Raw genomic sequence first — 11,938 nt, 5'->3', positions numbered from 1 at the left:
GAGGCAGGAGAATGGCGTAAACCCGGGAGGCGGAGCTTGCAGTGAGCTGAGATCCGGCCACTGCACTCCAGCCTGGGCGACAGAGCGAGACTCCGTCTCCAAAAAAAAAAAATAAATAATAATGCTGCCAACTCTTGTTGAAAGTTTACTGTTTGAGAAGCTGCTGTAAGCACTGTAAGTATATTAACTCTTTCAGTTTTTGCAGCCCCATGATATAAATACTATTATGGTTCCCTTTTTTACACATGAGAAAACTGAGGCACGAGCTAAAAACATTACCTAAGGCCACACAGCAGTGGTGATGTGAATTTGAAATAAATTGAGACTGATAAAGGCTTCATGGCTTGGCCCAAGGAATTCAAAAATAAGGCCACTGAATTTGAAAATGATCACAAGGATGCTCATATAAATTTGGACCTATTTGGACATAAATTTAGGTCCAAAATACTATGTTGGACAAAGGGATTGTAAACCCATTCAAATAATCTCCATGTCCTAGTCTAGATTTTGTTTTCAAGTCTTATCCACAAGATCTTTAGAAATATGTCCCAAGAGATCATATAACAGAATTGGCTGTTACAAATATATTATTACAGCCATACTTAATTAGTAAGGAAAAATAATATATGCACATTAAAGTGTATTTGGAAGGGAACTACCACTTACCTTCCAATTGCCACTTAGGAATATTTTAAACTGTATTAAATAGTAGATAAATATGTACTGCTTTAAAAGAAGTTTATTATATTCTCTTAGAGGGGAAGAATATCCAAGTCTGAAAGTGAACAAATAGGAAAAGTCTTGGGCTTGAATTTACCTTTTATATTTCTGCAGTGTGACATTTTTGGGAAAATTTACTTCTGAAACAACAGAATTCTGAAAGGGAATTTCTTTTATTAGGAAGCCTTAATAATAGTAAAAAACAAATTTGGGAAAGTGGCTATAATATTAGAATTAAAAGTGGCCCATTCTCTATGATAGGTTCTATCTCCAATTCTCTAGTTAATTCTTGTGGAAAAAATTTCAGATAATTTCTCATTCACACTTTCTAGAGTCGTGTGAAGTCTCTAATTTTATGCATAACTCTCAATTACATTCTCCAAGAAACTGTTAAATCATCAACAGCATCACAGAAACTGTTATGTACACACCATTTTATTCCTTTTGATTAAACAAATATGAGGACCTACTATGTGCAAGCCACTGTGCTGTGCTTTGTTGAGAACATAAAAATGAATGAGATTTTGTATCTGCTCTTAAGAGATCTACATTCTAGTGAGCTAGATATGTATGTAACTAATATTGATACAAGGTCCATGATAATATTTAAAGTTTACAAACAAATTTATGAGAAGCAGGATAGTTTACTACTCTATGGGGTGAATTGTAATGAAGATGGGAGAAATCAAGAAAAGTGAAAATATGCATGCACCACCCCCCTCACCTGTATTATCTATTATAATTTCTGTCATTGTAATGTTTGCTCAGATAATTTGTGATGGAAGAAGGAAGGATGGGAGCGGGGGAACGATGGAGTAAGGGTTCTAGTTAGGGTAAGAAAGATATTGAGATTGACTTTGAAAAATGGTCAGGATTTTCATGTACAGAATAAAGAACAAAATGGATGTGACAGCGTGAGGGCAGAATGCTTCAGACCAGTGGCACTTGGGAAAGGACAAATAACTGAGTCAGGCTATAGAGTAAGGTACAAGCAGGGTCTAAGGAAGCACAAAAGGACCAGGAATATCATACAAAGTGGTTTGGGTTTTACATGTAGTCGGGGGCATGATTGGAGGTTTCTGTGTACTCATTTCATTGTAGTCCCTAGCTTAGGGTCAAGGTCATGATATGGACCAAGCAGCTAGCTCCAAACTGCCTTCCCTGTTGCCGTGGTTCCAGTCACAGTTCCCAGGGTTCTCATGACACCCTCTGTGTTCTCTGGACACACCTGTATCCTACCTACTCAGGCAAAGAAAGTCCTCTGCTCCAAATGCATGATATGGGAGGCAGCATGGTGGATAGAAAATGCATGGGCTTTGGGTTCAGACAGATTTGGCTTCCAAATTCTGGTTCCAGCTTTTGGGAAACTGATTCAGCTATCCAAACTTTCTGAGCCCCAGTTATCTGCAAAATTGGGATGATAACACTGACGACTTTTTAAAAGCAATAATGAGAGATTACTTTACACTCATTGAACTGTCGAAAATCAGAAAGAACAAAAATAACAGTTGCTGACAGAAATATGAACTGATATAGCCTGTTGGGAAAGCAATTTGTCAACATCTATTAAAAACACATACTCCTTAAAGCAGAACTCACATTTCTGGAATCTTTCCATACAAATAAAAGCATCAGCATATAAGGATATGTGTGCAAAGATGTCTATTGCAGCATAGTCTATGTGGCAATAGAGTGGAAAGAAAGTGCTTGCTTATCATAGGAGAATGGTTGAATAAATTATGGTACAGCCAAACTATGGAATATCATGTGAGCTTTAAAATGGATTAATTAGATCTTTGCGCAATGACTGGCAGAGATTTCCACCAAGTTTGGCTGCCTGTAGCAGAGCAAGATTTAGCAAGGTATGTGGAATATAACACAATATTTGTAAAATAAACATATATATATATTTAATAATGACTAAAAAAATTAAGCCTCCTACTGTATACCATGAACACCTTGAAAATCTTTAAATGGACTGAATCACTTTAATGCTTAATATTTTTGAGGTAGGTGCTATTATTGTTCTTATTTTACGTATGAGGAAACTCAAGTTGAGGAGTAGGAAGATTAAATAATTTGCCAAAGGTCACACAGCTTGGTCAGGGTAGGATTGGAATCTGGGCCCAAGTAGTTGGAAGAAGAGACTAGACTCTTAGTCCGTGTATTTTACTCTCTGAGTGATTGAATGGTGAGGAGTACATAAGCAACAAAAAGAGAAAAATTGCATTAAAATCATACATTTTACATAAAGTTTTGTATGTTCATATATTCAGAAAGAGATGCATGATAGTCTCCAAAATGAGAATGGTAGTTATCTCTGGGTGCTGTGATTATATGTAATATTTTTTACTCTCTTCCATTATTTGTATTTTGTGCAATAAATATATTAATTAAACAATCAGAAAAATAAAAAAAAACTATTCATTGTAGAAAACACACAAATCTGCATGTATTCACATTTACTAAAATTTTCTTACCGAAATGATGATGATCATTTTACAAGGTTAAAGGGATGTTTCTGGTCAGTATGGAATTTAAAACTGAAACCATAGAAACAATTCAAAATTGAGGCTGGATAAAAATTATAAACATTTATTTACTGGAATACACAATTAAATGATGATAGACTGTCAAAAGATGTGGGAAGAATTTTTAATGTACTGTTATATTTGAAAGACAGGTTCAGACTTGTATGCATTGCAGAATACCCAAAAAAAACCCCTCCATATATGTATGAGGTTAACTAGAAAAACACTAAGAGTTTATATATCAGCATATTACATATGCCTATTTCTGGGTACTGGGGTTGTGAGTGATATTTTTGCTTTCTTCTTTTGCTTATTTTTTTGTATGTAATAAACACACATTACTTTTAAAATAAGAAAATATATGTAAATAATAAAAATATTTTAACCTTTTCCCTCATAAATCAATAAAATCCAGGAATTTGTCCTGAGGAACTGATCATAGATACACACAAAGATTTATCCAAAATGTAGGCGTTGTATTTCTCCATTATTTATACTAGGAAGAAAACTGTAAATAACTAAGTTATCTAACATTAGGGCACTGGCTATGTAAATTGTGGGACAACCAGATGATAAAATGTTACGACATCAATAAAATTCATGCCTTTGAAGAACTTTTAAAGACATGGGTAAATATTCACAGTGTTACTGTTAAATGAAGAAATAGAATAAAGACTTTTATTTTCCTACAATTTAATGCTTAAAGGGAAATGGCTATGCTTTCATTCTTATTTTTTTGCATTACAAAATATTTTACAATATTCACTGGTTTCTTTTCAGGTCGAATAAATCTTTCGCCTTTTACTAAAAAAAAAATATTTTACAATAAAGACATTCTTATAAGCAAAAATAATTTTATATTAAAAATATGATAAATATTACCTTTTAAAGAGATTGCATAAGCTTAAGTAGGTATTAGCTATGGCAGTTAACAGTAATAAAATCATTCTCCTATCCTCACTTCCCACACACACACCTTTTTCCTCTCTCCTTCTCTGAGTCTTAGGTTACCCTTTTGAGAAACGAAGACTACATTGTTATAAATGTAAAGCATTGTGTACAGGAGACACTCAATGCATCTTCTTTCCCCTTCAGTATACCAGCCGAGGACGGCCACTTTCATTCTACACTTAAGGCTCCTACTATCCAAGAGGGATAACTCAGGGATGCTCAAGCATATTCAGACCCTCTATCAATGCAGATCCAGGGCAGAGGACAACCTTGTTCTCGCTCTGATGAGTGAGAGGGTGAGGATGCTTGGTGAGGGATGGTGAACACCAAGAATGGGAATAGGACAAAGAAAAATTAGCCTGGAGAGTCTCGAGAGGAATTTCATTGGCGGCCTTGGTTTTGTTTCTCCTCAACAGTTCAGGCGAAGAACAGAAACAATGCCATTTTTCAGAACAATTTTGAGTCCGCACCACTGGCCAGGCCTACAGTGCTCAGTGGTCGGAATAATTTGTGCTCTCATCTCTTGCACATTCCTGAATCCTCTTCCTAGTACATAATCTTTCTCTTTTGTTCACTTTGGCAAGGCTGACTCTTGACGCTAGCTTTCCCCTTTTCCTACAGTAATTTTGACTTCTAGGAGGTTTGAAACTAGATTAAGGGTTAAGAAACCCTTTGCCAGGTGACATCCTATTTCAAAAATACCAAAAATAGCAATTGTATGACTTACATGGTGTTCCAAAGGAATACAAGCTCGGGTATGCACCTGAGTATTAATTGATTTTGTTGTTAATATTAATGAGCATATGATTTGGCCTAGTTGACCTTCAAATTTAAATTAGGTACTGATTAAATAATAAGGCAGGTGAATTAAGATGAGTTTAAACAGCACTTTATTTTCCCCCAGAAAGCTGCCTTGACCTTGGCTCTGGGTGAAAATAAGCTATTAGAAGTGTTGAAAAAACTAGAACAGAGCATATTGTTTATCTTAAGGAGGTTGGCTATATCTTAAATAGTAATAATAATAACTTCATAAAAGTTTCATCTGGAGTACTTGACATTCCTATGAATTTTACCTCTGTGTTTATATGCCCCTTTAATATGATTGCTTGTATATTTGTTAACTTAAATAGCCTTAATACTTGTACTCCTAAATTTGTTTTTAAGGATTTAAAGTGCAAACTACCATTAAATCAACAGAGTATTTTTAACCAGTAGAGAAAGAAGTCCTCAATAGATAAGTACACATCCTATTTCAGAAATAACCTCAGAAGGCCTACTGACCCACAAATCTTTTCCCAGGCCAGCTTTACCTTGGAGTTAATTTCAATTCAATCCTGGTTGCCAAATCCTTGGCATGCATTCCGGATGAATTATTCATCAGCATTCTTCCTGCTAATATCTCATGCTCCCAGCTCAAGTCCTGCCCACCCTATGGCTGTAATGACTCATTGGGAACAGGTGTCATCAGTGTGTAGCTCACAATCTAGCTCTTGATCCATGAGCCAGTCGGTTGCATCTCCTTCTGTTGGCAGCTGGCACAGTTAGCAAGTACATGGGGGTAAGCAGGCAGCAAGCATGGGTTCCTGGTTCCCAGTGGAAAATATGTCTAGAACATTAAAACAAAACTGCTGGCATAGAGGATACCTGGTTTACAATACTTCCTTTTGAAATTCTTCAACCTTCACATGACTGTTCGAATTTTTTAAATATCTGGTCTCCAAAGTGACATTAGCCATCTTATTTTTTATTTATTTGTTTTCAATCTTTGCACCCTAGAAGATGCTAATTTCCTGTGGAAACTAAGGTTATAACAAATGTAAAGCCAGCCCACTGACAAGCAAAGCTGGAAATAACCAAATGAGTCTCAAAATTCTTGGGAGTTTTATTAGAAAGAGAAAAAAAGACCTGTCCATAATATCAGTGATTCTAAAGCCCAAGAAGATGCTTGGTCAGGATCAAAGTCTGAAAACAAACTCAAGAGAGCAAGGGCTTCTTCAGGACATTTGATCAGCAAAAATGTTCTGCCACTTAAACTGGAGAGTGTAATGAGCATTTCTATAAGCAATCTTATAACTGCAGAGCTCTAAAATAGCCCAGATGTCACAGAGAAGAGATATTTCTGCATGAAAGCTAATAATGGAGAATGTTTGAAATGAATCCTCAACACATATGACTGCCTTTTAACCTTATCTTGACCTCGATCTTGAAGGATTTCAATAGATTTTTTTTTTCATTCTAAGCTAGGTATCTATCAGTCAAGACAATAGTTCCAACAGCATTAGACACTTGTTCTAAGCTGGTCTAAGCTTTGAACTGATAATCAATTAAAAGCAGTGGTTTTCTGTACATGCTATTTCAGAAGAAAAAGCCAAAAATCATACCCTAGGCATTCTGTTTTTAATTGAAAGAAGACTGCATACTAGTTTGGATTTTAAAACATTTCTATTTTCCCTAAGTAAATAGGTTAATGGATACTAATGGCTTATTTCAGTAATACTCCTAAAACTTCACATTTAGTCTTACATAGGAACTGCATTTGTGATACATAACAGAACTTCTTCATGGAGTTACCATCATTAAAAGTTTTATGTTAAAAAAATCCTAAAAGTATTCCAAAAAATGAATCCTGGCATAAGCAATTAATGGTGTGAGTTCCTAAAAGCATCAAGAAACATCACAAACAGTGTGCTTCTGTGAAGGTGCGATATCTCCAAACTAAACAACTCAACAGGAAAAATCCCAGCCTGAAACATGGTCATATTCAAATTAATTTATCTCTCTTTCATGTTTCTTAAACTCTGCCACTCAACTGCATGACACTTTAAAATTTTTAGCACAAACTAAATGATTGGTATGACCAAAATTTTTGCTTAAGATGAACACCACTTTCTGTCTTTTCACTCTGATCGCATTTGATCAGATTTATTTATCTCTCTGAGATGACCTAGAGTTTCCCATCAGAGCCTATGTGGGTATTTGACATCAGTTATATTTTTAGATACACTATGTCTTAAAAAACAGTTAATGTACTCTAACTGAAAAATACTTTATCACTAAAATATGCCAATCATCATCTAAGCCTTCAGCAACTTGTAATCTTTTTCCTGGTGGAGGGTCTTGCCTCAATGTTGATGGTCACTACTGGCCACTCAATGTTGATGGCCACCACTTGGTTGCTCAAGGTTGAGGTACTTATGGTAATTTCTTTCTTTTTTTTGAGACGGAGTCTCGCTGTGTCGCCCAGGCTGAAGTGCAGTGGCATGATATTGGCTCACTGCAAGCCCTGTCTCTTGGGTTCACACCATTCTCCTGCCTTAGCCTCCCGAGTAGCTGGGACTACAGGTGCCCGCCACCATGCCTGGCTAATTTTTTGTATTTTTAGTAGATACTGGGTTTCACCATGTTAGCCAGGATGATCTCAATCTCCTGACCTCATGATCCGCCCGCTTCGGCCTCCCAAAGTGCTGGGATTACAGGTGTGAGCCACCATGCCTGGCTAGCTATGGTAATTTCTTAAAATAAGACAATGATGAAGCTTGCCACAATGATTGTCTCTTCCTTTCACAAAAGATTTCTCTGTGGCATGCAATGCTGTTTGATGGCATTTTATGCACAGTAGGAATTATCTTAAAATTGAACTGAGTAAGGCCAGGCACAGTGTTGCTTGCCTGTAATCCCAGCATTTTGGGAGGCCGAGGCGGGTGGATCACCTGAGGTCAGGAGTTAGTGACCAGCCTGAATAACAAGGTGAAAGCTCATCTCTACTTTAAAAAAAACAAAAAGCAAAAAAACAACAAAAAAAGCTGGTTGTGGTGGTGCATGCCTGTAATCTGAGCTATTTGTGAGGCTGAGACAGGAGAATTGCTTGTACCTGGGAGGAAGAGGTTGCAGTGAGCCAAAATTGCGCCATTGCACTCCAGCTTGGGCAACAAGAGCGAAACTCCATCTCAAAAACAAACAAACAAAAAATTGAACTCAATACTCTCAAACCTGCTTCCATCTCAAGAAGCCACTTTCTTTTTTTAATAAATAAGATGCAACTTCTCATTTGTTCAAGTTTCTCATGAGATTGTAGTTAAGTCACATCTTCAGTCTCCACTTCTAGTTCTCTTGACATTTCTACCACATCTTTAGTTACTTCCTCCACTGAAGTCTTGAACCCCTGAAAGTCATCCATGAGGGTTGGAATTAACTTATTTCAAACCCTTGCTAATGTTGATATTTTGACCTTCTTTCTTGAATATTCTTAATGTCATCTAGAATAGTCAATCCTTTCCATATTTTCAGTTTACTTTGCCCAGATTCATCAGAGGATGACATCACTATCTATGGCAGTTACAGTGTTAGAAAATATATTTCTTAAATAGAAAGACTTGAAAGTCAAAATTACTCCCTGATCCATTGTCTGCAGAATAGATGTGTTAGCAGGCATGAAGGCAACATTACATTCCTTGTACATCTCCATCATAACTCTTGAAAGACCAGGTGCATTGTCAATAAGCAGTAATATTTTGAAAAGAATCATTTTTTTTCTGAGTAGGTCTCAACAGTGGGCTTAAAATATTCAGTAAACAATGCTATAAACAGACGTGCTATAATACAGGCTTTGTTGTGCCATTTACAGAGCACAGGTAGGGTAGCCTTGACTAATTCTTAAGAGCACTATGATTCTTGGAATAGTAAATGAGCATTGTCTTCAACTTAAAGTCACCAGCTGCATTAGCCCCTAACAAGAGAGCCAGCTTGTCCTTTGAAGTCAGGCATTGACTTCTCCCCTCTAGCTATGAAAATGCTAAATGGCCTCATCTTCTAACAGAAGGCTGTTTTGTCTACATTGAAAATCTGTTGCTTAGTGTAGCCACCTTCATCAGTGATCTTAGCTAGATCTTCTGGATAACTTGCTGCAGCTTTTACATCAGTACTTGCTGCTTCACCTTGCACATTAATGTAATGGAAACAGCTTGTTTCCTTAAACCTCATGAATCAGCCTCTGCTAAGGTCCAATTTTCCTTTTGCAGCTTTCTCACTTCTCTCAGCATCAGTAGAATTGAAGAAATCTAGTACTTTGCTCTGGACTAGGCTCTGGCTTAAGGGAATGTTATGGCTGGTTTGATCTTCCATCCAGACCATCAAAACTTTCTCCTTATCAGCAATAAGGCTGTTTCAGTTTCTTATCATTCATGTGTCCACTGGAGTAGCAATTTTAATTTCCTTCAAGAACTTTTCCTTTGAATTCACAACTAGGCACAAGACGCCTAGATTTCAGCCTATCTCAGATTTCAACATACCTTCCTCACTAAACTTAAACATAGCTAGCTTCTGATTTAAAGTATGATTTAGTATGCAACTCTTCCTATCACGTGAACACATAGAGGCTATTGTAGGTCTATTAATTGGCCTAATTCCAATATTGTTGTGTTTTAGGGGATAGGGACGCCTGAGAAAAGGGAAACAGACAGGGGAATAGTGGGTCAGTGGAATAGTCAGAACCACATTTACTAAGTTAGTCCACTATCTTTTATGGGCATAGTACATAGCACCCCAAAACAATTATAGTAGTAATCACTGATCACAGATCACCATTACAGATAGAATAATAGTAAAAAGGTTTGAAATACTGTGAGAATTATCAAAGCGTGACACAGAGACATGAAATGAGGACATGCTGTTGGGAAAATGGTGCCAACAGACTTGCTTGATGCAGGGTTCCCACAAAACTTCAATTTGTAAAAAATGCAGTATTTTCAAAGCATAGTAAAATGAAGTGCAAGAAAGTAAGGTATGCTTATATTACCTTTTCATCTGGGGACTTGCCAATGAACCAGGAGAGAGAGAGAAAAAAGGACTATTTTGTTTTCCTTTAGATATATATTTTTTAATTCTAGCATCCCCACATCAATGTCTCCACTACTTCTTCCTTCCTCAAATTGTCTTCTAAAGAGTAATTTTTTTTTTTTTTTACTTTTTCTGGAAATACTTGGGTCAGCAACATTTTCTCAGAGTAACCGTCGACAGAATGGAGAATGATGCTCTTGCCAAAGATTTGTTTCTAAGGATGCCTTTCAAACATTTCTTTCCTTTTTGAAAAATGGTGCTCCCTGGTTGGTGGTTCTCAAATGCCACTCTTTCAAACCTTTTCCTGATGAGTGGCTGTAAAGAGCAGAACTGACTAATTCTGGTGTTTTAAATAAACATCTCTAAACATAGTTTCTCTCATTTCATAAATAGTTATTTTCCAAAGGAACAAATGTAAATGTTATATATATGTGTGTGTGTGTGTGTGTGTGTGTGTGTGTGTTTTCTATAAAGGCTAGATATGCAATAAAAGAGAGTCGGTGGGATAGTCGATTGTATTGGAAACAGAGACACTTAAGAAAACCTAGTTATATTTGACTTGCTGCCTCGTTTTTCCATATAAACAAGCCCAAATGGTCTAAGAGTCTGCAATCATTAGATGTAGTTAGTGGCCTCATACCTTCATCTTTACAGTCTTCCACTGCCTCTTCAGAAGCGGGGCCAGGCACCGTGACAGTGTTGACACCATCTATAAAGCAGAAAAAGAAACACTGCCTCAGAGTTCATCCTTCTAGAAGTCAGGCTGTGGCTTTCCTGCCCTGCACCTCCCTCCACTCTCCACCAGAGAAAGCATGAGCCTGCAGCACGCTTGAATACACTGAATGCTCTTTGAAGGGGCTAGTGCTTTGGGAATCTCTTTTATAGTTAGTGAAACAGGAACCTTCAGTTAAGTCAGAGACCAGTGGGCTACAATCTATTTTTTGGTGAAAAATGCTACTTGTTGCTAGTAGTATCCTTTGGCATTTTGTTTCTTCCTCATTCCTCAAAGGATGGTATATTATTTTTCTTGGTAACAGATTGTGAAAGAAAGTATATCCTTGCAAGTTCTTACAAAGTGCTTTTGTGTGTGTGTTTGTAAAGTTTGTTTTTTTCTTAGCACAGCACTACTGCTCCGTTATGCCAGGCTGTCAAACTGCAGGGAGCAGCTCTGATGGCTGTCAGCACAGAGGCCGGGAAGAAGGGGAGCATTTGGCACGGGGCACCAGCAGCCACCAGGAACTTTCATGTCACCAGAGAACAGAAGGGGAAAATGGGGACTAAGGACGTGGAACTTTCTGTTCCTCTCACAGCACCAATTAACTGCATTAGAGTAGACCTCTCTTCTCAGTGTCATCAGCCCCTAGTGACTCTAGTCATGTTTGGCCTCCAGGATAAGGGCTAACTAGTCTACTCCCTCCCATTCAAACAGTAAATCTAGACAAGCAGGATTGCTAAAATCATTTGCAATGTTTAATACCTGATAACTGGAAAAGGAATATACATATATATATATACACACACACACACACACACACGTTTTGGACAAAAGATGGGCTAGAAAAGATGTGATCTGTGATTTGATTCCAAATGTGTGTTAGTTTTTATGCATATATGAGTTATCTTTAGTTCCATAACCCTGTTACTATAGAAAAAAGTATTTATAGAGTGCGCATGTGTATATATATATACACACACACACTATATATATAGTTTATATGTATAAATATATATAAACTATAGAGGATATGTAGTATACATATACATATAGAGTGTATATATAGTTTTTCATGTAGTAGCAGGGAATATGTATAGTTATACAGTTATATATAATAGTTATATATAGTTATATACATATAGTATATATAGTTTACATGTATAAATATACTATATATAAACTATAG

The 11,938-nt window shown here is 36.8% G+C and overlaps 1 protein-coding gene across 1 annotated transcript in view; it reads right to left on the bottom strand.

The window, feature by feature from the left end:
- The window catches only part of MACROD2 (MACRO domain containing 2), a 584,358-nt gene that overhangs the window by 113,069 nt on the left and 459,351 nt on the right, over positions 1 to 11,938 (bottom strand). Inside the window, exon 5 of the mRNA XM_011979458.1 lies at positions 10,678 to 10,746. Within this exon, the coding sequence (XP_011834848.1) occupies positions 10,678 to 10,746 (69 nt within the window). The remainder of the gene's footprint in view (positions 1 to 10,677; positions 10,747 to 11,938) is intronic.

The sequence above is a fragment of the Mandrillus leucophaeus genome, unplaced genomic scaffold (assembly GCF_000951045.1).
Source record: "Mandrillus leucophaeus isolate KB7577 unplaced genomic scaffold, Mleu.le_1.0 Scaffold202, whole genome shotgun sequence".
Classification (NCBI taxonomy): Eukaryota; Metazoa; Chordata; class Mammalia; order Primates; family Cercopithecidae; genus Mandrillus; species Mandrillus leucophaeus.
This window is presented reverse-complemented; position numbering and strand designations above follow the sequence as displayed.